This window comes from Cinclus cinclus, chromosome 11 (genome assembly GCF_963662255.1).
Source record: "Cinclus cinclus chromosome 11, bCinCin1.1, whole genome shotgun sequence".
Taxonomy (NCBI): domain Eukaryota; kingdom Metazoa; phylum Chordata; class Aves; order Passeriformes; family Cinclidae; genus Cinclus; species Cinclus cinclus.
The window spans coordinates 3362360-3388603 of NC_085056.1; the positions used below are offsets into that span (position 1 = coordinate 3362360).

Consider the following 26244-nt stretch of genomic DNA (forward strand, 5'->3'; position numbering starts at 1 on the left):
AGGTCTTGTTGAGTCAAGCCTGGATATCTGGGAATCCACAAACACTACAGAGTGAAGGAAAATAAATGTTTCAAGGTAGCTCTTTTCCACTCTTCTAATTAAACATTAAGGGATATGTCCAAATCACGAGTCTCACTCAGATACTTGTCAGCAACATTTTAAAATGTAGATTTTATTAATAAAAATGATTTTGATTTAAATAAATAAAATTTCAGTTTATGCACAATAGGTTTTTCTGTACAGGTGTGAAACTCTTCTTTTGTCTGGGACTAGCACAGCCTTCTGGAATACAGATTGGTGTTACAAAAATATACCTGCTCTTGGTTTAAGGCAGGAGCCACGCTGGAGGTTTCTGCAGCCAGCTCACATGGAGTGGGTAGAAGAGTCTCTGGTATAAGGACTGTTGGTACAGATGCACTTGAGTACCTTCAGGAAGGATGGTTTGGGATTCTCCAGCATCACAGCTCTGTTTCAAGTGTGTTTTAGAGCGGTCTCAGTCAGTTATGACATCTCTTTGTGTGCTTTGGGTGGCAGCAGTGCTTTTCCCAGAGCTTGACAAGCTCGGACACCAGGAACACTGAGGAAGCCAGGCCGGTGAGGAACAGCAGGTCTGGGAGAGGAGAGAGTGGAGCTGAGCTCAGCTGGGCAGGAATCCCAGCCCAGGGCCTTTCTGCAGCTGGGGATTGGGCTGGTGAGCCCTGGCTACGTGGCCTCGCTGTGCCCTTGGCAGCTGAGAACTGGGGACACCACTGCAGCAGCCAAGGGCCACCCACAGCTGGGACAGTCCCCTTGAAGGGTGGGAACAGGAATCGCTTGGGATCCCTGTCCCCTGCTTATGACAACAGCCTGCTGTAGATGTAACACGGTGTGGTAGGGTGCAATTTGCTGATTGAAATTAAAATCTATGCTGCATTTCAGCTGGGAAGCTGAAGTTTAACCCAGCTCTCCACAGGGAGTGTCTGCATAATCCGAGAAATATCATCATACAGAGCTGGAAAATCTTGGTCTCCCTTTACTTTCCTTTATGTGCAGTAAATCAAAACTCAGAATCTAAGATGGGATAATACTGCTGTTTGGGTACAGCTCTGTGCAAATACACAGAGATAGGAGCTGTGGTTGATTTTCCCTACCAGTGACGTGCTGGGAGCTCACAGAGCAAACTGGGAACGGCATCTGCTTTCTAAAGCCACTCTAAGAAACAAAACAAAACAAAACAAACCACTATTTATTTTGCAACTTACCTAACACTCCTAAATTCTCTGTCTGGAAGATCTTTTGTAGGGGAGGAATGTAGATAACAGCCAGCTGTCCCAAAAACGACCCAAGCACGGAATACAAGAACATGCGGTTTCGGAAAAAGCCGATTTCAAGTATCAACTTTGTCTAGAAATGGGAAAAAAAAAAAAAAAAAAAATTAAAGGTTGCTCTTCCCAATTTCTGTTGGAGCTAAATGAAATGTAAAGAAACAGTGTGACATCTCCATTACTTTTTAAGCCACATAAACAGAGCTATGTAATTGAAAGTGTAGTTGCATTTGAACGGTGATGATAATTTTATCTATATAAAAATTGATAAAAATCATACCGCTTTAAATAACACTAAAGAAGCCCTTACTATGCAAAATGCTGGTATTCTAATGTTTATGTTTGTCATTTGAGACAAGGAATTACTGCTGACAGAGCCATCTTACCTGAGAGCGACATGTCAGGGCATTGAAGAGGTCAAAAAACACAAAACACGTAAAAGTCATCGTTGTGGTTCGGGGAGTTATGCCTCCTTTTGGATTCTGGAAGCACAAAAAAAAAATCAGGGGTTAGTTTAACCTTACAAAAATAAGTCAATTCAATAGAAGAATTAAATGTTCCCTTTAATGAGCCCAGTCAAATTGAAGGGTAGTAAAACAAAGGAGTAAATCTAGTTCTAGCTATTATGGGTAGCATTCAGTTCTCTCTGCTAATTTCAAAGTTTCTGATCTTATCAAGTGTATTTTAAATTCTTAAACTAATGTGGACTTTGAATAAAGAACATTCTAAATTAAATTACTGAAACTTAAAGTACCAACAGCAATCCATTGTAATCCTTGGCATTTTCTTCTGGGAAAATGGGAAGTTAGAGGTGAAAATTCCCTTCAAGTACTGATGGCACATCAAGAAATAGGTTTCTGTTCTAGATTGGAAGTAGATTAGAGGTAGCAGAGGGAGGCAGGAGCAGAGCTGGGAGCTGACCCTGCTTTCTCAGCCCTCTGCCCACACTGATCCTTCCCCCGGGGATGGATTCCAGAAAGTCCTTCTCATGCCCTTCAGAAACTGCCCTGACTTTGTGTTCCACCCACCCTGATGGAAACAAGATCTGAGTGCAGATTTCCCTCACCTCCTTCCAGAACACAAAGAGGGTTCCGCTGATGATGATGAGTGCTGACATGAAGATTTTCAGGATCAGGGATTTGCTGAGGATGGTGTCTGTGATGCACCGGGGGGGCTGCCTGATGGTGTCCCTGTCAACAGGTTCAACCCCCAAGCTGCGTCCAAGAGAAGCAGAGGGATGTGTTAATTAATGCAGGGTGTCCCAGAATGGACATCCCAAAAAAACCAGGATGGAGCTGGAGGATGCAATTCTTTGGAATACAGCATGAATATTCAAGATTTGTCCAGGAAATGACACTGATACCAAATGCCTTTTCTGCACATTGAGCTGCTAAAATAACATTAGATCATCAGACCAGAGCTGACTGTGAGAGTGTGCATGATGTAGAAGATGTACCTATTTATCTGTAGTTGTTATTAGCAGTTGGATGAGGTTTCTAAATCTCGTGATTTGGGGGCACATCCCCACTATTCCCTGGCCATTCCACCAGTAGGTGATGCTTTCAGGATAACAGGCCATTCCTAGCCAAAAAATGGAATAGGTAAGAGATTCCACTGTAAAACAGGAGAATACAGAAAACCTCAAGTAAGTGTGAAGTGCTTTTTGAAAGACCAGGAGGGAACATCATAATATATAATATAATAAGTGCAGTTCATTGAACCACTGATGATGATTGCTGAGGAATCACAGCAGTTAGTGTTCCTAGGCCAAATTCAGACATATTAAACCCAAGATTATTTTGCTCACTGGACTCTTCCATACCTCTGTGCTGGTGGCCCATCCATGATGATATTGATCCATAAGATCTGCATAGCATTGAGTGGATTTGGTAGGTTGAGCACTGTTGACAGGGTAATTAGGCTCAAAGCTGAAATACTCCTGCAAAGCACAGAAGAACATTATTCTGCAGGGCCTCACCCCCAAGGTGCTTTCACAGGAGCTGAAGTGAAGAGGAACTTACGTGCTCAACTGGAACCGGACAAAATTTTTTATGTTGTAAAATATTCCCTTTCCCTCTTCTATTGCATTCCTGGAAGGCACAGGAGAGTTTATTAAGTCAAGATCACTCACACTGCTTTACACTGAGCTTCCTGTGACACTCAAAACACAAATTGTCTTTGGTAGCCCTTATTTCAGTGGAAATTCAGAGCCCAGCTCAGGAGGAGCTTGTCAATGCAGCTTCTCAAGTACAATTCCTTTATCAACAAGTAGATCTGCAAACCTGGATCACGTGGCCAGGTTTTGGTTCATAAAGCAGGTCTGGGACCTATTTATAGACTCACTGTACCCTGCCCACTCTCTTGTTATCAACCAACAGAGCATTGCAAATTACGTTTTTCCTCTGAGCTTCCTGGATGAGGCAGAGCACGAGGTAGAATCATAAAGGTTGGAAAACACCTCCAGGATCATCGAGTCCAAATTTTACCAACAAAAGCTCTGATCTACCCAGACTTCTAGGTGCTCTCAGATGCCCAGTTAGCTGCAGCAATGAGAACCCAGGGCTTTCAGGTGAAAGGTGGCTTGGTCAGCACCACTTGGAAGGAAAGTCATTGCCACGTATGCAAGTAAGACGAGTCAGAGCCACCTCCACTTCCATTCCTCACACAACAGCCTTGCACTGCACAGCCAGAAGAGAGCTGAAGAGTAAGAAAGTCTCTAGACCTACATGACTTTTGAGAAGTCATCGTCCACGAGGATCATGTTGGCAGCCTCTTTGCTGACGTCTGTCCCCGCCTGTCCCATCGCGATCCCGATATCCGCGGATTTCAGGGCCACGGCGTCGTTGACACCATCCCCTGTCATGGACACCACAGCACCTGCCCTCTGCAAGGCCTGTGGGAGGGGACAGCTCACAAGATCTCAAGCCAGAACATAAACAAGCCACCTTGGCAATTTTAAAATGTCTGTACTGTTTGCTTTGCCCTTTTTTCTTTCTTTTTTTTTTTTTGTATGGAAAGATCTGCTCTGTTTGAGGGTAAAACAGACTCGACACTGCATTGAGGACAAAACTCAGACCAAGAATTAGGAGACTGTTTTTTCAGGAATATAGGGAATCTCACAACTCCAGCAGAAGTTAGAAGAGGGGAGTATAACCCTCAGAAATCATTCTCCTGATGTTACAGATGTTAATACCTCATTAGCTTTTCTTTGTATGCCCAGGCCCAGACTTGCAAGGAAAAGAATAAAATCATGGAATATAATGAGTTGGAAAGGACCCACAAGGATCATCAAGTCCAATTCCACAGCTAATACCTTTAGAGAAACAATGCCAGTGCTCTAGCTCTAGGGTTTTAAAGTCCTTTAGTTTGAGCTGATGCTGCTGGGGAAGACCAGATCATCCAGACAACTGAGGCTCCCTCCCCCCTGTTTTTGTGAGGTATGCCATGAATTTCAGAGGCTCTTAGTACCTTTATTATTTTTAGTTTGTGCTTTGGACTTGTTCTGAAGAAAATGGAAACCTGAAAAACAACAAAAACAACAAAAGACAAAATATAATTTTGTATGAGATGGAAGCTATTGGAAATAAGCTTTTTTTATGTAATCAAAGCCATTACATTTTGGACAGTGGAGGAGAGCTCTGCCTCTGCCAGTTGGTCCAGCTCTTCTCCAGACATGGCTTTCAGCTTCCCATTGCACAGACCAATATTGTGTCCTGCAAAGAAAAGAGATACTCACACCCTAAATATTAGTGGATTCTATAATCCTAGCAATGCTATCTGTGTCTTTTAAGAGCCTTACACTGAGATTTTGCCATTTCCGGTGCTAAAATAGTGGAATTAATTTACTGGAATTTGACCCAGACTTCATAGCTGCTCTATACTCCATTTAATGTTTGTTTCAATGGAAAAGCAAAAACTCAGTGACCTTTAAAGCCTCTACTGCAGACACAAAAACGATGCTGAAGTTGATTATTAAGGGATGAAACACTTGCCTGATGGGACAGACATAGCACAGACCCCCAGGAAAGCAGCAAAGGTTGGTACCTATAGCCACAGCAGTTTCCAGGGCATCTCCAGTGACCATCTTCACTGACACACCAGACTCAAACAGGACTTGAACAGCTTCTCTCACTCCAGCCCTGGGGGGATCAATTATTCCAACCAGACCTAGAAATGTTAGTTTGCCAAGTTCTGGACCTGAAGCCAAAGCAAGTACTAGTGACAGAGGGGAGAAAAAGAGGATGAGTAAATTGTTAATGATGTATTTCTGTGCTTTAAAATGGATACTTAGAGAAGATATTAAATTGCCTGTTTTCCAGCAGAAAAAGTCAATAAAAGCAGATCTTTAGTCATGACAATCAGGTCTTGTATAGACACAAACATTCAGTCCACTAAATAACAGTTTCTCTGAATGAGAACATTTCTGTTTGACGTGTTTCTCTCAGGATTTCTTTCTTTCTAATTTTAAGCTGTCTACCATGTCTTCCCTAAATGCAGATGGATTAAATCTGGACAGTGTTATGTTAAACCAGACACTATTAAACAACCAAGTTAAACAATAGCATTCCTGCAAAATCTTACACTTTTTTTAAAACTTAAAAATGTGAAATGTAAATTCAGTTAAGCCAGTGAAACTCCCATCATGTAAACATCCAGGCTCTGAACATTTTGTCTCTGTTCTTGGTGCACACCCGTTATCATTCAACCATTCTGAAATCACTGAAGGATATTTTGCCAGGGGCTCATGTCAGTGTTGCTTTGATGATGGAATCAAAAGCTGCAGCAGCTGCCTGAGTTAATCACTTCCCTTCAGAGCAGCAATTTGCCATTGCCACCAGGGCAGATGATTTGGATATTGTAAATCAAGCTCTGCACAGGAGTTCCTAACCACAGAACACAGGGTGGGAGAATCTGTACGTCCTGTAAATTCTGTACATCTGTACAGCATCCTCCAGATCCAGCTGCCAAGGCTCATTCTCACATCCTTACAGCCTGGGAATGGTGGCTGTGTTGCTGTGTCAAAGTCTGAGATGTTCTGAGGGGATGTTTCTGATGATGAAGGAGGTGACACGTGTGTAAAGCTCCTGACAGGCAGTTGGGATCAGGAGATGGAGAGATTTGGGCCTAACAAAGGATGGAACTGAGCTTCAAACAGAAATCTCAGTGCTCAAATCCATCTTTGGAACTCCTTTCACAGTGGCTTCTCCTTGCTGTCTTCTCTAAAAACAAAACTTGGCAGAGCAGTGCTTAGGTCAGGCCCAGCACAAAGCTCTCCAGTGCATCACGCTGAGCTTATCCCAGACAATCACAGCACTCCATGGAAGAGAAACAATCACATTCCCAGTGCTTATTTTCAGTTCCTTTCAACCTCACTAATTTAAACCCAGAAAAAAAGGAAAAAGATCAGCTAACAGACCTAAGACGTAGCCCTTGGGACTCTGACAAGTGCTGGGAAGAGATCATGGAAGTGATGCTAAGAACTGAGGGCTTTAAACTGAAACAGTGGAGATTTAGACTGGAGATTAGGAATAAATTGTTCCCTGGGAGGGTGGGCAGGCTCTGGCACAGGGTGCCCAGAGAAGCTGTGGCTGCCCCTGGATCCCTGGAAGTGTCCAAGGCCAGGCTGGACAGGGCTTGGGGCAGCCTGGGACAGTGGAAGATGTCCCTACCACTATCCTGGGATGGAATGAGATGAGCTTTAAAACCCCTTCAACCCAAACCAGTCTGGGATTCTGTGAGCACTGAGCCTCTGCCCATCCGAACCATAATAGAGCAGGAAGGTTTTAGGCCAGATACCCTGTAAGTTTAAGGGACATGGACAGTAAGGACTGACCTCGAAGTCCCGAGGAGCCCATTCTCTTCTCTTCCTGCTGGTAGAGGGCTTTCTGCTGGGGCGTGAGTGACAACGAGATGCCACCACTGTTGTACAGAGTGCAGTGCTGGATAACTTCTTCAAATGCTCCTTTCATGAAGTAAATATCTTCCTGATCCTTTAAAGCAAGGAGAGAATACACTTGATCCAAAAAAAGGAGCACATTTTAAATAAGTAAGTCTTTAACTGTAGGTAGAAAACATCCTGTTTCCTTTTTTTTCCTGTTTCAAGACATGCCCAGGAGCATGTATTATGGATAGGATGGGATATTTTTACTCTGGCCATTTTTCATGTGCAGCTCTCACAAACAGCATGGTAATGAAAAGATTGGTGAGTTTTTAAACCAGACCATAATATCAGCGAAAATGAGCTCCTTAACCCAGTAAGGGATAAAGGGCCAACCTTTGTTTTCCTGCTTGAGCTACTGTATGAGAAGTATTCCCTCCTCCCATTCAAACACAGTTTTACAAGCTAAAATTCCACCCAAGCTGGGAATTTTGAGGTTTGTTCTGTTTTCTCCTGACATAGTTAACTCCTGAAATCTTTATTTGCTGAAGAGATACCGTTTCATGCCCTTTGTTGAGGTGCACAATTAGAAACACGAAACCAGCCCCTGCCTCTGTTTGCTTTACCTGATTTTTCAGTGTGCATTTCACTGCCATCCACTTCTGCTCGGAGCTGAATGGAATTTCCTTCTTTCTTACATAAATGTCCTTTATGTCAGCTAATTCCATCTGAAGCAAGGTAAAACAAAAAGAGCACTGTAAGGCTGGGCATTGCCAAAATCTGGATATATTTTCCATACCACAAGGATTAAATTGTCTTCCAGGCTGTCAGATACCACAGAACTCAGGAGAAAGCACAAGGAGAGCAAAATTCATATTTTAAAGCATTTTCTTTTTCTTTTGGTGTGTCTGATATGGGATAAATTAAATTGGAGTTTGCAGTTTTATTCCTGATATTTTTTTTAAGAATTAAGGAACTGCCCTGCCTTTTTGTGAGGCTTTGTGTCAAAGGAGGACCAAGCCCATTCCCCAAACCTTTGACAAAGCAACAGGCTGAGCAGATTTCTGGGTTATTTCCCAGCAACTCTACTTGAAAGAAGAAAACAAACAGCAAATAATAGAATGGTCAGTCGTGGATGTGGTTTTGAATTATTTTCTGATGAATTAGACTCAAAAAGTAATTCACAACAAAACCTTTCAGTCCAAATCAATACACTCGTGCTCCAGCAGAGTGTGTGGGTGTTCCACGTGAAGTGGGAGAGACTGGAAGCTGCTTTTGATCACCTTTGTCCCCAGCTCCCACCAAAGCAAAACATTAAATAGGAAAGACAACCACCCTCATATTCTGCTATTGCTTGGCTACTGAATTCCAGAGCAGGAGGAAGGTTTAATTCAGCATCTGGGGAAATGAAATGCCATTGTTTAAAAAGAAAAAAACTTGAAGGTCATTATTTCACTGCTAGAGTTACGAGCTTTGAAAGCAGGAGGTGAGATCAGATGGTTGCAGGTGCATCATTTCATCAGGGACCTCCTGAGCTCCACAGCCCACCCCAGGGCTGGGTGACACTGATGAGGTGACACCTTGAGGTGTTTCACTGCTCTGCCCAGGAGCGCGAATGCAATATTCATAAAAACATCTTGTTTTACATAATCATGATTAGGAAAAAGTAGAAGCCGGCAGATGACCCAAAATGAGGGTGACCCTCTGCCATGCAATCTGGCCTGGCCTGTTCCTGCCCATTTTTAACTCTTGTCTGCCTCCTGGACTCTTAAATTGGCCTGTGCAGGAAATATAAAAAAGTCTGTCCCATCTGAGCCCAAAAGAATTGCATTACCCAGCTTAACTGCAGGATTAACCAAGCCAAACAATGACTGCTGTCAGCACAGGAGCTCAAGGGAAGTGTTTGTCCATGACTGAAGGCTGGCTGGGGGAGGTAACATCAATGACCTTGGGCACAGGAGACAAAGGAGGACTAAAGCCAGGCTGGGCAATTTAAAGCATTCTCACTGCTGCCAGACCTCACAAATCCAGCTTTTGTTTATTTATTTATTTGAATTGCAGGAAAATGTGAACTCTAAGGATCTTACCTTCATTGCCAGGGCAATGAGAGCTCCTTCTGTGGGTTGTCCTATCACGCTGTTTTTCCTGATGATGGCATTATTGACTACACAGCCAGCCTGCAGGAAGGGACAGGTTCACATGGGCTGGTTTTGTCATTACTGAACTCACAGCTTTTTCATCTCTTTGCATGAGATGATGGAAGACTGGGGAATGAAAGGAGCCACATCCCGAAAGTTCTGGGAAAAGGTTTCTCCACAGCAGCACCACTTGAGATCCTTGTGTTTTCTAAAGCCGCTTAATCCATAACATACACCAATATTTTGGTAAAATATTATGCTTTGGATAAATTAACATCAAGAAAGCTTGAAATACATCTAATGAGCTTGATAGATCATGAAAGTGGAAGCTCAGTTTCTCCTTGTTTCTAATGTGCAGTATGAATAAAACAGGACCTAATCTCCATTTGAGATTTCAGCTTAAATCATTTTGCCACCCAAACACTCACTTTAGCCTACAGCTGAATGTTCAAAATTTTATGCAAAGCTGACACAAAACCCAGAAAACCTCACAATAAATTTATAAACTGACTGTGTAGCTGGCTAATGTCTACAAACTCTGCACATTAAAAACCTGAACATGGTAAAATGTATTGGTCTGTCTTCTGTTAGAATTGTATTTTTATTCAGACTATCATTGACTCCTGAAGCTGTTGGGTATGAATGTCTTATGATCACCACCTTTCACTAAGCTTCAGCAATTACATCACACTCAGTCTTTCCATGAGAATGTTTTAGCACGACAGTCCATTTTAGAATTACAAAAATACTGTTTGTATTTTTCTTCACACTAATTATCCAAAGTTATTTGTGCAACTGAAAATTTAATGTAACTAGGAAAAGCTGGTTCATAATTTATACTTACCTCCACGAGTTTCCCAATGGAGATGTTTGAAAATTCTTTAAGGATCTCTTTGGATGGCAGAAGATAAACATTTCCCTCTCCATTGTAGCCCACACCACTGACCTGCGGGAGGGACAGAGAGATGGGAAATATCCCCTTTGCCAGGCAGGACTGGACTGCAGATATATCCAGGGGGCTACACTCAAGAAAATTCTCATTTTGAAGGAGTGCAGGGGTTCTTCTTTCTCTCTCAAAGCAATGCTTAAAGGAAAGGCTGCAGACAGTGACAATATCACATTAAAATTGCTTTTTAAGGACAAAAGTAGACAATTTGTCCTATAGGGAAATTGTTTGCTGTGGTTCCAGAAGTCTCCTGCAGCTCAGAGAGAGATGCAGACCTTTGGCAGCAGTGGCATCACTGGGTTTGTTCAAGCCCTGCCCTCTTGCTGACTGCCCTGTCTTTCCTCTGCCTGACATTTTGCATTTTCCCTCATTTTGCACAGAGAGTAACGAACCAAGAAGAGAATGAAGCTGCTCTTATAATAAATATTCTCCAGGAGCTGGACCAGCAAGGGTCAGTGGCAGGTTTCAGTATTTACAGTAATTGCAGGTTATGCCAATGAACATCTTTGTGGTACCTGAACAGTTTTTGTACCCTCAGCCTCAGCTCTGCTTATCCCCAGGGCTGCAAAAATCCTTTCTCCTTATGGGATGTGCAAGGAACTGCTTGGTTTGGGGCTGGCCAGCCTCCCTCATTTGGGTCTGAGTGAACCAAAGGCAAATTCAGCGCTGCTGAATTCCAGCAGGGAAGCCTGGATTCCTGCCTGGTGCACACCTCTGATCCACACATCTCCTTGGCCCATAACTCTCCCTGGTCCATACCTCTGCCTGGCAGCCATCCGAGGTCACCAGCTGGGTCACTGTCATCTCGTTGGCAGTCAGAGTCCCGGTCTTGTCTGAGCAGATGACATTGCAGCAACCTGGGGCAGGGGTGGGGGGGGTTCAGTCAGAACTGATAAATAATGCAGCCCAGCAATGAGGTTGAGGAGAGGGAAAACAAGTTTCACTAATAGTGTTGAAACTGCACCAGTGAAAGGGAGAAAATATCAAGAAATGGGTGAGCTTCCTAACGGGGAAGGAAGGGATCTGAGTGCACACAGGGGCATTGTGAGCATCATTAGGGTGTGAGATGTGGTAGGGGACACCTGAAGAGGGGCACGTTGTCTTGGTCAATGTTTCTGAGTTGCAATAGCACACAACAAAACAGCTGCTCTATTCCAAAAAGACAGACCCAATTCCCACTCTGCCAGTTAAGCCCTGCTTCTCTAAATCAGGAATAGCAGCCCTTCCCTGCCTCACCAAGGCACTGTCAGAGGAGATGGGTTAAAGACAGGCACAGAAAATACTCAAAAGGTGGACATCTAACAGCAGAAACTGCCCCTTTGCTCAGCTTATCCACTAAAGCACATTTTTCCAGAGCCCATTTACAAAATACCACAAAAGGGTGAATTAGCAGAGCACGACTTTCCAGATAGTTTCTACTCCCAAGAGGGAGGGGAATTAATACAAAACAAGAATCAGGCTCCAGCTCCCTTCTGTGTGTGAGTATCTTCCCTGGCTCTGGAGGTGATCACAATGCTCAGGCACAGACCCCAGGAGCACAATGACCTCCAGGTAAAAGCCTAGAGAGAAAATAAAGCAGATTGGGCTGCAATTAAATGAATCACACTTTTGAAGGATTAGCAGAGAGCAAAGCTGTGACCTCCAATACCTCATTTTTAGTTACTGATAATTAAAGAAGGATTGTTTTTTCTCATTTTCAGAAGTTTTACAGGCAGTTTTGGCTGTGCCTTCTCTGCACCTGCAGTTCCACCTCTGTGGGTGCAACCCTACCAGAACAAATTCCTTCAGAGGGAAAAGCTGTTTCAGATGTCCTGGGTCAGGGCAGAGAACATAAAATCAGGGTGATAAGATTCCTTAACTGCAGAACAAACACGGGCAGTTCAAACAATAGCAGAGTTTGGACAGGTTTTAGCTGCAGGACCTAGTCGTGCAGCAGATTTTGGGAACTGCACAGACCAGGCTTGGTATTTATTGTGCATTTAATGAGTGGTGCTAAATAGACACCGTGTCTCCTTCATAGCCCTGCTACCCCGACCCAGCAAAGCCTGGACTACAGCCACCTGGGAGTAAGAGACAAATTAAAGATCAGGGGAGGTGCAAGAACAATCCCATCCCTGTTCCTTGTGCCCTGCAGCTGTGAGGATGTGCTGGATGCCTTCTCAAGGTCCCCTCTGTCTCTCTCTCTGTGACTCTTTGGATAGCAGGGACATGGCCACCCAGCCTGCACAAGGATAAATGGTTTTATTTATGCTGCCAAGCTTCATTTGGCAGGAAGGGGCCGGGAGGTTTTTTTTAGCCAGATACTGAAGAAGTGAACAGGATGGATCTGCAGGAGGATCCCACAGCATGGAGAGGAAGGAGAAACAAAGATTTTAACCCAATGTGTGCCTGCAGAGGGGCTCTGCCCCCCGTGGGCTGGGCTGCACCATTCCAATCATGTACCTATGTTCATACCACCAAAATAAGGAAAAAGGGTGAGAAACACAGGGCAGAAAATGTGTTTAATTCTAAGTGGGTTGCTCTGTCCCAGCAAGCCTATTCCAAATTTATGTTTCTGGATCAGACCAAGGCTCCTGAGGCCAACCCATGACTGTCCAGCTCAGATTTTGGAGCCTGGCAGGCCCCTTTGCAGCCTTACCTAAGGTTTCTACTATGGGCAGCTTCTTCACAATCACCTTTTTCTTGGCCATGCGCAGCACTCCCAGCACCAGGGTGACGGTGACCACGATGGGCAGGCCCTCGGGGATGGCAGCCACGGCCAGGCTGGGGACAGCAGAGACACAACAGCCTCAACATGGGAGCCAAACCACAAGTACCGACCCAAAGGGACATTCCCAGGGCTGAGTTTTCCTAAGGGTCTGAAGGGGATAACCACTGGGGCTGCTGGCACGCTGGAAATACAAAAGCAGGATATTTATCCAGCCCTTCGACCTTCTCCTGGATGATTTTCACAGAGCAGTTATTTCTCTTCTTTACATTGCCAAAGAGCAGTAATTTCTGGCTAATCAGGGATTTAGAGGCTGGGTTTCATTTCATTTGTTTAACTTTCTGAGGATGGGAGTTAAATATTCTTTGGCATCAGGGCTCACATGTTCACTGCACTGCTCCTGGCCACGTGCAGCTCCTCACCTTCTCTCTTAACCCGTGATGTGGGGGACAGAACCAGCTCCCCAAATATCCCCACCATTAAAACCTGCAACACCTGAAAAATCCAGCCACAGTCTGTATATTTGATATTAGGTACTCCTTGGGAAATTCTGATTGTTTCTAGGAATGTGCAAAATGTAATCCAGGAGACTTTACAAAACAACAGTCTGCCCTCCAAAACTCAAGATTAACCACTTTTCTTTGCTACCACCTCCCCCTGGGAGACAGGAAGGTGGCTCTGAGTCAGTTTGGCTTCTCTGTTGTCTCCTCACCTGGGATTCTTCTTTTTTTTTTTTTTTATTTCCATAGAACATTTATTTCTCTAAGAATTGATTTTACAATAATGACAACACCACGTTAACAGGTTTTATGGGCACTACTGGGAACACATTTTTTATTGTGTTTGATTAAGAAGCTCTGCATGCTTTTTCATGCTGTATGACATGTGCATTCATTTTTTTAGATGTAAACCCAGTAGGAATGGCAAAGAGTAATATATGCTCTTGGAACACTCCCACTAAATTCATAGCACAGAGAGGAAAAGGCATTCACAGCAGGATGGGGTAGAGATGCCAGTGAAGATTTTCAAGATAACAGTTTACAAAATTAAATAAACACTCAAGCTTGGTTTTGTTTTCCTCCACTGTTTAAACCTCACATTAATTTTGCCAATGCATGAGAAATATGTATTTATGAAAGGTTTTACTCAAGTTCTCATATTTGAAATGCCCATTGTTTTGAATGGGGAATTCCTTGGTACATTTCAGTAGAAATCAAAGAGAAAAGGGCTCTGCAGTCCTCACCTGACTCCAATGGTGAACATGCTGAGGAGACGCTTCCCTTGCAGCCAGCCAATGAGCATTATCAAACCTGATGAAAAAAAGAATTTAAAAAATCTCTAACCTGTTTTAGCTGGTGTTGTACAATTAAAAATGCAATGAGGCACCCGAATCTCTCTTTCAGTGCTGTCTCTGCTGGAACCTCCAAAGTCCAGGTGGCCCAGGCCCACGAGTGTTTTTGGAGGAGCAGCCCTGGAGCACAGAGGGATCTCACAATTGGCCGTGCAAGGGTGAGCCTTGCATCCCACTCACCAATTATCCCAAAGGAAAACAGGGTGAGCTGCTTCCCCAGCCTGTCCATGCTCTTCTGCAGAGGTGTCTTGGGAGTCTGGAAAAATTAGACATTACTGTTATTTTCTTTGGTTGTTGTGTGGGATGAGAAGATGATGGTCAGCCCAGAACAAGGGACCCACACAGTCCTGGTGGTCAATACATGGTCCCTGCAGTTGCCTTGTGCTTTTCCCACCCTCAGCCCTTCAGCAGGCAGAGCCTGTCCTGTCTTTCTCCATCAGACACTTTGGTGTGCCTCACTCACACGGGCATTTTGTGGCAGAAGCAGAACTGAACCCAGTGCATCGACTCCTGGGACTGCTCCTGCTCACAGACTTTCATCCAGGACATCCAAAATTTCCCCAGACAGGGACTGTGTTACCTCCTCAGCCTGCATCATCTTGAACACTTCTCCAAACTGGGAATTTTCACCTGTGCCAATAACCACGCCCTGAAAAAAGGGGAAACGAGAGATGGAGGTAGGAAAACCTAGAGAATCCCAGACTGGTTTGGGTTGGAAGGGTCCTTAAGCCCATCCAGTTCCACCCCATCCATGGCAGGGACACCTTCCACTATCCAGGGTGCTCCAAGCCCTGTCCAGCCTGGCCTTGGACACTGCCAGGGATCCAGGGGCAGCCACAGCTGCTCTGGGCACCCTGTGCCAGGGCCTGCCACCCTCCCAGGGAACAATTCCTTCCTAGTATCCAGCCTAACCTGCCCTCTGTCATTCACCTTTTCCTGTCACTCCATGCCCACACCATAAGTATCTGTAATTAGTGCCCAGGAAAAGATCAGTGATGTCAGGACTCACTTTTCCCTTCCCGTATCGCACCAGGGTCCCCATGAAAACCACATTGCTCAGCGTGGTGATGTCCCCAGCTTCCAGCAGGACACTGTCAGTCTTGTTGCAAGGCTCAGCTTCTCCAGTAAAACTGGATTCATCTACCAGCAGATCTGTAACCTAATTAAAAAGATGCATTTCTGGCACTGTTATGACCAGGAATTTCCCAGCCAGGCTGGTTTCCAGCTGTATTTACCTCGATGAGCCTGAGGTCTGCAGGAACCCTGTCACCCACAGACAGGTAGATGATATCTCCAGGCACCAGCTCTCGTGCTAGAAGGTGCTGCAGTTTTCCTTCCCTTAGGCTACACGAGGCAAATGGGAAAAAAAAAAGAAAAGAAGAAAGGGACCCAGGCTGTGAGTTTTTTATTCCTTCTGCAAGCTTGGGAATGTGGCTGGCAAGAAAGCAGGAAGCCTTGCCCCAAAGAGTTTCCAATGTAAATAAGAACAGAAAATCTTCATAGCAATGAGCAGAGGATTATGTTCAGTTTGGGCTCGCTTTTAATTCATAAACAGATGGGAAGGTTATGGTTGATTTACATTTCAGAAGTGACTTAAACATTATTTATACAGTAGAGGAGCCACAAGAAATTGTGCTTACACACTTTAAATAATAAATTGCAGAATCTTGAACCTAAAAAGAGTCTTTTTAAAGCTAAAATTACCCCTGGCATTCCACTATTGTATTCAAAGTGGAGCCTTCCAGGCAACTGGATGCTTCTGGTGTCATACCATAAGTAAATAAAGAAACAACAGTGGGGTTTGTAAGCTGCAGGGTGAACTTTGGACCAAAGGAAAACCCCATACCTCTTTGGCAGGGCAAGGCTTCCCTAAGCCTCACAACTTCTGTTGGCCGTGACAAAACTGATTTGCAAAAACATAAATAGGAAAAACTTTTCCTGTAATTTCCAGCCCTGGCAGCAAACATCAAAGCCGTGGGGAAAGCGGTGTCTGATCCACCCTGCAGCTGCTCCATGGGCTGTGACTGGCTGTGCTGTGCCTGACACGTGTGTGCAGCACCAGGTAGGACAGGAGCCCATCCCACCTGCACCTGCACTCAGGTGCTGCTTCGTGCCCATCTCCTGGGGGGAAAAACTACCCTAAAGCAAAAAAATATATGTACAGGTGAGGTTTTTCCTGCCAGGGGAGACAAGGACGTGCAGGGTTCTGCAGGGATGTAAAGCAGGATTTTTCTGGGACCCTCCTGTCTCTTAGGATTTATTCAATTCCACAGAGTGCCTACTCCTTATTTCTAATTGTTCCGATTTTTTTCCTAACAATTGAACAAAAATTCTAATAATTTCTGATCAATGCTGATTATTTCATCCCCTTTCCCTGTGACCTGGAGCTGCACCCATTCACAGGGCCATCCCTCCAGAGACCAGGTTCTCATTATGTGCACAACAGCCTGGAATAGTTTTCTTCTCCCGTTGGTCCTGCCCTTTCAGCCCCACTCCCTGCTGCAGCCACTTCTCACCAGTTGCACTCGGGGGGCACCAGCTTGTGGAGCTCTTCCAGAGACTTTTCCGAGCGATATTCCTTTCAAAGGAGAAGGGAGAAGAAGGCCAAGTTACAGGAGAGGTTTCCTTCCTGACAGCCACGGCCACGGAGCTGAGCTCTGCACAACCCACCTGGATGAAGGCCACGGTGACCACGATGAGCACAGCCTGGGAACAGAGAGCAGAGGGGGGTTACAGGTGTGGCACAGGGAGATGGGGTGGGGACAGGACAGGGGACACCACCGTGGGGACAAAGGACAGGGGACACACACGATGGGGATGGGGATAGGGGCCACCACCATGGGGACAAAGGACAGGGGACACACACGATGGGGATGGGGATAGGGGCCACCACCATGGGGACAAAGGACAGGGGACACACACGATGGGGATGGGGATAGGGGCCACCACCATGGGGACAAAGGACAGGGGACACACACGATGGGGATGGGGATAGGGGCCACCACCATGGGGACAAAGGACAGGGGACACACACGATGGGGATGGGGATAGGGGCCACCACCATGGGGACAAAGGACAGGGGACACACACGATGGGGATGGGGATAGGGGCCACCACCATGGGGACAAAGGACAGGGGACACACACGATGGGGATGGGGATAGGGGCCACCACCATGGGGACAAAGGACAGGGGACACACACGATGGGGATGGGGATAGGGGCCACCACCGTGGGGACAAAGGACAGGGGACACACACGATGGGGATGGGGATAGGGGCCACCACCGTGGGGACAAAGGACAGGGGACACACACGATGGGGATGGGGATGGGGATAGGGGCCACCACCATGGGGACAAAGGACAGGGGACACACACGATGGGGATGGGGATAGGGGCCACCACCGTGGGGACAAAGGACAGGGGACACACACGATGGGGATGGGGATAGGGGCCACCACCGTGGGGACAAAGGACAGGGGACACACACCAGGGTGATAAGGGACAGGTGTCACCCACCATGAGGACAAAGGACAGGTGACACCCACCACAGTGATGCTTGCAGCATCCTCGTACTCCTTGGTGATGACACTCACTAAAGCTGAGGCCAGCAGCAGGAGGATGAGGGGGTTTTTGAACTGAGGGAACAAGAACAATATGGAACGAGAGTGCTGAAGCTGAGCTGCCTGCAGACCCCATCAAGAAGGGTGGGATTTTTGTTTCCTGTGTGGTTTTGTTGCAGGGACCCTCCTTGCCTTGGGGTCAGGTTTTCTGCAGTTCCTGCCCCACAGGTGATGGGTGGCCTTGGGGACCAGGAGGACAAAGTTCACACCAAAATTCATGAACTCCCCCCACTTTCCCCCTTTTTGCACAGGCAGTGTTCCCCTTTGCAGACACACAGCACAGAGCTGGTTCCAAAAGCTTCTCAGATGCACAATAAGGACAAACAAAAACTTTACTGTCTTCTTAGAATCTGAAACCAGAAATCCTCTTTCTTCCTAATTTTTTCTTTAATTAATCTGCTCAAATCTTCTCTGGACCGAGGGCTGTGGGAGTCAGGTGCTCACTTGTTTCACTTTTAAACAGACATTTTGAGGCCCCTTTTCCTACCTGAGAAAATTACAGCTCTGTTTAACTGATGTGGGAATTGATGGAAAGGAATTAAATAGATAAAGATAAATCTTCCTGCTTGGTGCAACAGATGTGTGGTGATGCTCAGCAGGAAAGCCAGGGTTTAAATTTATTCCTGGCTGGATCCAAAGGTGAAAGTCCCTCCATTTCTCTTTAGAAAACTGAGGCAAAGAGGATGTTTACAAAAATAGCAGCTGGAAAAATGCACAGCAAGGGGCTGTGAGGGCTGATGCTCAAGTGCAGGGTGTGAATGGTGCAGGACCAGAGGCAGCAAAATCTTGCAGGAGGATCAGAGATGCTCCGAAGGATCCCTTTGATGTTCTTGTAGGAGAACCTGCTTCTTAAGGCTGAGCAGAAACAAAACAGCATCTCACTTTTTCTCAGGAATAAAAGAATCCTTGGAGAGATCTAGTGATGATTGCCAAAAGGTTGAATAATATCAATTTATATATATATATATATAAAGGGATAAAGCATGAAATAAAAATGAAGTTTTTCAAAGCAACTCATATCCTTGTGATTCAACTAAGCAAGATGATCAGTCAAATCCCTGGCTGGAAATGAAAAATAAAAACAAACAAAGGAAAGGCCCCTCTTGTCTGGTTAAAAGCTCTCAAAGGAAGGTGAAAGACATTAAATACTGATGAGAAATAGTTAATAAAGGCAAAACTCGAGGATAACTCAGCTGGGGAAAAAGACGATAACAAACATCACCTTGTGCCTGGATTTTTGGGGCACTAGATGTGAAACTGTGGATGTCAACAGCACGTGGCACCAATTATGAATGTACCTGCCACTGGTTTATCACTGACAGAGAGCCCAAAACCTCCCCCAGCTCCACAGCTGCCCCTTTTCTGGGGGATGGCCAAAATCAGAGCATCTTCCAGCTACCACTGGCTGTCCTCCAGCCTTTCACAGTTTTATCACTTGCCTTAAAGGGAATAAATATGCTCCAGCAATCAGGTCCCTGATGTACAGCATTTGATTTGTGGGCTGTGTGGAGATAAAAAGGTTCATTTCTGTTTGAAGATGTTATCTGCACCTTCAGTGAGCTGCAAAGGAACCTCACAATGGTTTTCCCAGGAGTAGGAGCAGTTCCTGTGCCCAGGGCACAGCCTGTTCCAAGGCTCAGTCTCTGGAAGTAGAAACCCTGAATATTGCAATGCAGACACAAGCTCAGAGCAACCCAGCCAGCTTTTGTTTTTGCCAAGAAATGAGGATCTGTGCAGAAAATCCTTACCTGGTCCAGATATTTCTTCCATATTGGCTCTGTGTTCTCTACTGAGAATTCATTCCAGCCGTGTTTTGACCGGCGCTGGAGCACGGAAAACTCAGAGAGTCCAGTCTGTAAATCAACCTAGAGGGGAAAAAACCAAACCCAACCCAACCATTTCACATGGCTGTTATAGAAAATTTTGTGTCAAATTATGTCAAATAATTTACATCAATAAATTATTCATAAATTATGTCAAATTTATACTAAACCCCTATAATCAGACTTCAAGATCTTCATGGCTCAGTCATGAAAAAATAAAACTGTCTGTTGTTTTTCTGTTAAAATATGTATTTTTGTTAAACTATAAGATATTACCATCAACCACCACAGACACCCATAAAGTAAGCACAAGTTTATAAAAAAAATTATAATTCCAAAAGGGAGAAATTATATCATAGATGACAGATTAGAAATCTAAAATAGTAAGGAAAGGAAATAATTTCTGGTTGCACTGTGTATTTAAAGAGAAAATAAAAATAAATACACCCTGGCAAAATTTAAAGGGAACAAAATGAGAAGGGCTAAAATCTATTCTGCCTGGATTTTAAAAATGCTGAGGTCAGAAACCAAAATACAGCCAGGCACTGAAGCTTTCCCTGATGGTGGGGACCCTCGAGCCTGGCCAAGGAGAGGATCCATCCCAGAAAAGGCAGAGGAACTGGGCACTCCAGGAGTCTGCAAGTCAATTAAAGACTGATTTTGCAGCTCAGGCCCTTCCCACGGGCAGATCCCCCATTCCCAAAGACCAATCCTTACATTTAGAGCTCTTGCCAAGTCCTCCTTGTGGCACTTACAGGCGTCCTTCGGGGACAGGACTGCCACCTCCTTCTCCTGCTCGATTATTTTCAGCTCACACTCCTCACGGGGCTGAGAAAACACAATGAAGCAATCAGCAGTCATTAGGTGAGGGCAGTGTTAATTAAAGTTTTCCAGCTCTAACCTCCTTGCTTCTTCCCTTAATCCTATTCCCTTCCTTTCACAACGACTTGGCATTAGAGACAGATGAGACATAATTTTTCAAATTGTGAAAAAACGTGTTTTTATTATCTACAGCTTAAACTTACAGGGTTTTCCAAAAGCATTGTGTTTAATTGGTTGGTAGCTAGTTGTTATTTCGTTTGACTGGTTAGTTTGTTAGTAGTGATACGTGCTTGTTAAAACACTTTTCTTTAGGTATGTTTATATTCTTTTTTTAAATGATTTAAGATAGTTTTTACAGGTGTAGTTAACTCTTACAGTTTTAGAATTTTTTCTTATAAGAATAAGTAGATTTTTACTGTAATGGATTCAATTTTCATGAAAATTGGTTTGTTTTCACAGGTATGGTTGACTGAGTTTAGTCTGTAAGGCTTTCAAGCCTGTTGTTCAGCCATCCCTCCCCTTGCCAGCTGGGCACCTTCAGTCACTCCACCACTTCCCAAATCTCAGCTCTTTAATACCAGCTCTAATTAACCTTGATCACAGTCCTGATCAAAGCCAGGAGCACGCTCTGGCAGGGGGAAAGAGACCCTGAGGAGTTGGGGAACTAAAAAAGAGAAACTCACAGTGCTGACTGGGAAAGGTTTGTGCTGTGTCTCACAGCCCAGGCTTGATGCTCAGAGCAAGGAAAACACCTTTCCCCTCATAAAAACGTCATCAATGAACTGAAAATGTGAGCTGGAAATGTGAGCCTGAAGGAGAAGCAAAATCTCCCCTCCTGTGTCTGGGGCTGTTTTGTTCCACCACTGCCTCTGCAGCTGCCTCCCAAGAGGACAAACCCTTCCTGCCCCATCCATGCAGCCCAAACCCTCTCCTTTCCAATTTCCTTCATTTCCTTCTTTAAAATGCACTCCCAAAATCTCTACCAGGCCCAGGATGAAGGCACTGTGACCACTTCTGCAGGCTAAGCACAGAGAGGGAGAAATCTTACCCTTCCCAAGGGACAGGAGTTCCATTCCCTTTTGCCTTCCTTCATGAAGCACAAGAGTGTGTGTTCCTTTAGAAAGGAGCCCCCAGAGAGCGTGGCAGGAATTTGCCATCGGCTCCCAGCACCCTGGAATGTTTGCTGTGGGATGCACTCAGGTCTGGCTCATGCTCCTGCTGTGGTTTTTGGGGACTTGGCTCTGCCATGAATATTCAGGAGCTTTCTAGGAACATCCAGCGCTTTGCAATCTAAAGCCTGAGATCAATGCAGAAAATCATGAATGCAGAAAATGTCCTTGGCTGTTCTCTCCTGGAGCTGATTTCAGCCCTGGGGTTTTGGAGCATCTCTAAGCCCTGTTCCTGAACAGGCCTTATTCATCTCTTGCATCCATATCCATCTCTTGCAGCCCCTCTTTATGGCCATTTCCTGACCCACAGATCAGCTGCCAACACGAGGGATGCCAGCACCCCTCTGCTCCCAGTGGGAAAGCACAGGAGTCTGCTGGGATCCCTTGGTCTGGCCAGGACTCATTTAGAAACCATTTTGTCTCAAGAACAACCTGCCTTTCCAAACCCCCAGCAATTTGCCCAAGATCTCCGCGGATTTTCCTGCTCCCACATTTCCCCCAATCTGGTGACCCCCTTTTGCCCGAAGAAGCTGCAGCACTGCTCCCCTTTTTAGGGAACACTGGACATCACCCTTATTTCCACATTTCCTTAACAGACCTCTTGAGAAGGGACAAAAATACCCCTTCCATGTTTAAAACTCATGATTTATATCCCTATTTGGGTGTCCTACTTGTACAAATTCATCAGTTCCCTGTAACTTTGCTGACATCCAGACACTGAAATCCCAAGAGCCACTTACGGATCTGGAAAGGTTCGGTGGGAAGAAGCCACAGGGCTGCCATGGATAGACACATCCCTGAATTCACTGCCATTCTGATTTATGTGGCCTCTCCAGGCTCCTCTGTGCTGCAGGTGACACACACACAGGTATCAAGGTACAGCTCTGCCCTGCAGGAGTTTAAATTTTAATGAAAGCAGCTGGAGGGCAGGAAGAGACCCGGACACGAGGATAACATGCCTGCAGTCCCCAAGGGCAGCAGGGCCCAGCTCTTTCAGCAATATTTACCTTCAGAAAGGTGTGGAGGAAATACATGACAAAGGCTCTGGATGTGTCTGAGCCCTCTGTGGTTTCTCTAGAAATGCTGGCAGCTCCCTGCTCCTGCCAGCCAGGGGCTGTGGCAGGAACAGCTTTATTGGGATGAGTGAACTTGCACTGCTGATCCTACACCTGTAAGGGATTTTCCCTCCTGAACATGGCACAGCTTTTCCCACCCGAACAGCCCCTGAAATGCACAGGTTGGAAACGCATCAGTGGGACCCCATCTCCTTCCTCCTCTGCATGTGCTGCCTCTGCAGAGCCCCTGTGCCCCAATCCCATCCCACCCCATGGATGTGGGGCACCGGGCAGTGTCCTGTGCAAATCTCTTCATAAACAAACCTCTCCTCCAGCAATACTCGCTTTTGTATTTACATTGCAAAGCAGATGTGGGTTTTCCACAATATCCATTTACGTTTATAACCTTTATCCTTTCTGCACAGGAGCACAGACTCCATACAACAGGGCAGGAAGAAATAACAAAAGGGCAATTATCAGTTTATCTATTGCTTTGCAAGATCGGGAGATACCGGAGGCTGTAAAGAGCAGCTGCTGTGGCTGGGAGCCCCCTTGGAAGCACCTGAGCATCCCTCATCCCAAAACAATCCATCAATTGTGCTGCTGAGCAGCCCATGTGGAAGAAAGAGAGCATGGGGCTTTCTGCAGAGCACACAGCCCTTTTTGTGTACTCTGCCAAACAGCCCGAAATATCAGTTCTCGGGATTTCCCCCCACCTCTGCCTCTGCTGAGGCTTTGCATATTCTTCTCCCTGTCTTAGGTTACTTTGGACCAGTTAATGGACTGCAATCCAGAGCGGGCTGGGTTATTTAGTCTACATGAAGCCCTTCCAAGCATTTAACTTTATCCCTGCCAAAAGTACAATAAATAAATAAATAAATCAAACCATTCTCTCCAAAGCCTTTTACATTTCTATTTTTTTTTTTTTGGGGTGGACATGGCAGGCAAAAAAGACCCATGTTCCAGGGGTGCAGGCAGAATCCAGAATCCAGCCTAGAGCAACCCTCAGCCCTGCAGGTGAGGGGCTGCCTTGCTGGGCTTCCCTATCCAAGCTCCCAACCCTTTCCCACCATGATTTCTGCACCTCCCACACAATTTCCCACTCCCCTGTTGCACAACTGTCAACAGAATTCCAATATTGTTTTACATGAAACAAAGATCTGGTCCCCCTGTTTGCAGATACAAACTTCAAAATAGTCCCTTTGATGGTTCAAAAGGCCACAGGTTTTCCAGTAAAGCCGATTTGAAGCACCCAGCTGCAGCCCCTTGAGCATCCTGCCCTGGAATGTGCCCACTGGGGGTGACCCTGGGAAAGGGGGATGTAAAGAAGCAGTGCTCAGGCTTTTCTCCCTCCTTCACACACACAAGCACGCTGGAACGCTCAGAAGAAAAATCTTTGACTTTTCTTTGTATTTCTGCAGGAAACACAATTCTCATAAACTAAATCAGCCTCACATAAATCCCCCTGGTTCTGAATGGGGCACTGCAGAGAAGGAGTTAAACCATACACAGCAGAGTCTGGACACAGGCTGGGTGTGTGCTTTGATGTGCCAGGTGAGTGCCCTGCCATCCCCAGGTAGCACCATGGCCACAGGTGAGCTGGCCATCACCCCACAGTGACAGCACTGGGGCTTTCCTTCCCAGTTCCCAGCCCACTTTGGGCATTTATCCTGCCTGGAGTCCCATCAGGTCACCTGAAGTCACACCTTTACAGACCAGCACAGTGATTTGATCAACATATGTAGAACACTGGAAGTGCCCTGCAACTATTTACAAGTAAAGAAGCAAAATTGTATCAAGGAGGGGAAAAAAAGTTATTTACCAGCCTAAATCATACTCTGAGAATAAGTTATTGATTTACCAAGCTCTTATTTTCATTTTTCACTGCTGTCTACTTCCTACCCTGTGCCAAAGCTCTCCTCACCTCCCTCTCCTGTTATACACACACCACTCTCTGCAAGGACCAGAGCTAAAATTCAAGAGGGGTTTAGATTTGGAAGTAAATACATGTCACTATTTATTTTGGCACAACATAAATGGTGCAGCCTAAGAACAAGCCAGCCTAATTGCCAGTAGCCTCCTGCCTACGTGCAATCAGAAATCTCAGCTTCCCACCAAGCCAGGAACCTTCTCTAAGATCTTTTCCTGGGATTTTGAGCTCTGGGTGAGCAGTACAGAGCAGCATCACCTCATGCAGTGCACAGGGTAAAAGGTCAGCATCTCATTTTCTTCTCCCTGTAACACTGACCCACCCCACACTGGACAGACAAGGCTCAGAAAAGGGATTAGCTGAAATGATATCTGGGAAAGGCTTCAGTCAGTCAGGAAAAGTGCATGAATCTCTAAAAGTATGTGGATGGAGCTCATTGGGATGGGAGTAAGGGCTAACCCCACGTGCTGAAGGAATTAGACAAATGGGGTTCACATGGCAGAGCACCCAACCAATCTGCCATGTGGAAAAAAAAAAATGGGGCTTGAGCCACAGAAACCTTTGCCGAGCAAATAATCAAATAATCCCAGACTGGAAAATTTTGTGGCAAAAAGCCAAGAAGAGCAGCAAATATGTCACCCAAACCACCACGGGCCACTCCATCTGCACCGAGGACAGGCAATGAGAGCAGGGAGGGGAGATCAGTGCAGCATTTTTCAGGAGAGGAAAGCAGTATTTCCAAATGGACTCTGCATGTCTGAGCCAAAACCCTCCCTGGCCACCGACTACCAGCCCAGAGGAGAGTCCGAGGGTCAGAGCCCCTCTGCCACCGGCCAGCACGGGTGGCAGGGGTACCTGGGGACAGGGCAGCCCTGCTCCCGCGTCCCTCGCTGCGCCCGCACTCCGGAGAGCTCCCACGGCACTCCAGGGCTCTCCCACACTCCTCCTCAGTTTGGAACCCCCTCAGAGCAGGGAACAACGCTCCTGGGCAGGATTCGGGCCTCAGCTCTCACTGCATGGAAGCAAGGCTCCCCACGGCCGCCTGAGCCTGGCTAACACCCCCAGCCCGTGTCCTGCTGCCGGGGGCGCGGGGCTCGCACGGAGCGCAGCGCCCGCGGGCTCGGGTTACCCTGGGGCGAGGCAGACGGAACGAACCCCAGCTACCCCAGCTGTTCCAGCGGGTCAAGAGGCACAGGCGATCCTCACCTCCTCTTCCGGCTCGCCGCTTCCCAGGGGCTGATATTTCTGCACGAAGCGGAGGAGCGACCTTTTCTGGAAGAGTTGGGTGAAACTCCCCTCGCCCATCCTCGCCGCGCCGCGGAGCGCCCCGGTGGCCGCAGGGCTGGGACCAGCGGGTTGGCACCAGCGGGCTGGGACCAGTGGCCACTGTCAGGGCTGGCTCCGGCTCCCCGAGAGCTCGGGGCTACCTGCAGGGAGAGAGAGGCACCTGTACCTGCCGCCAAGTCACGCCTTCCCTCGGCCGCCGGAGCCGGAGGGAGG

General features: G+C 46.2%; 1 protein-coding gene across 1 annotated transcript; it reads right to left on the reverse strand.

The window, feature by feature from the left end:
* Window positions 1-497: 497 nt before the first annotated feature.
* On the reverse strand, window positions 498-26049 carry ATP2C2 (ATPase secretory pathway Ca2+ transporting 2). Its single transcript, XM_062499723.1, has 27 exons — window positions 25951-26049; window positions 20486-20596; window positions 19694-19810; window positions 17871-17960; window positions 16995-17030; window positions 16841-16902; window positions 15560-15668; window positions 15334-15483; window positions 14905-14973; window positions 14505-14580; window positions 14217-14283; window positions 12905-13029; window positions 11026-11123; window positions 10165-10266; window positions 9270-9359; window positions 7809-7910; window positions 7138-7294; window positions 5349-5519; window positions 4920-5017; window positions 4773-4823; window positions 4031-4197; window positions 3326-3394; window positions 3127-3243; window positions 2371-2518; window positions 1691-1786; window positions 1242-1383; window positions 498-610 (listed from the first exon to the last, which is right to left on the reverse strand). The coding sequence occupies exons 1-27, from the start codon at window positions 26047-26049 to the stop codon at window positions 498-500; spliced, it is 2832 nt and encodes a 943-aa protein (XP_062355707.1).
* Window positions 26050-26244: the final 195 nt, after the last annotated feature.

Coding starts and splice junctions, on each gene's coding strand:
- ATP2C2 (XM_062499723.1), bottom strand. CDS start 26,049: ATGGGCGAGGGGAGTTTCACCCAACTCTTCCAGAAAAGGTCGCTCCTC. Junction 20,597..25,950: donor GCGGCGAGCCGGAAGAGGAG/GTGAGGATCGCC, acceptor GTGTTTTCTCAG/CCCCGTGAGGAGTGTGAGCT. Junction 4,824..4,919: donor TCTCCTCCACTGTCCAAAAT/GTAATGGCTTTG, acceptor GTTGTTTTTCAG/GTTTCCATTTTCTTCAGAAC.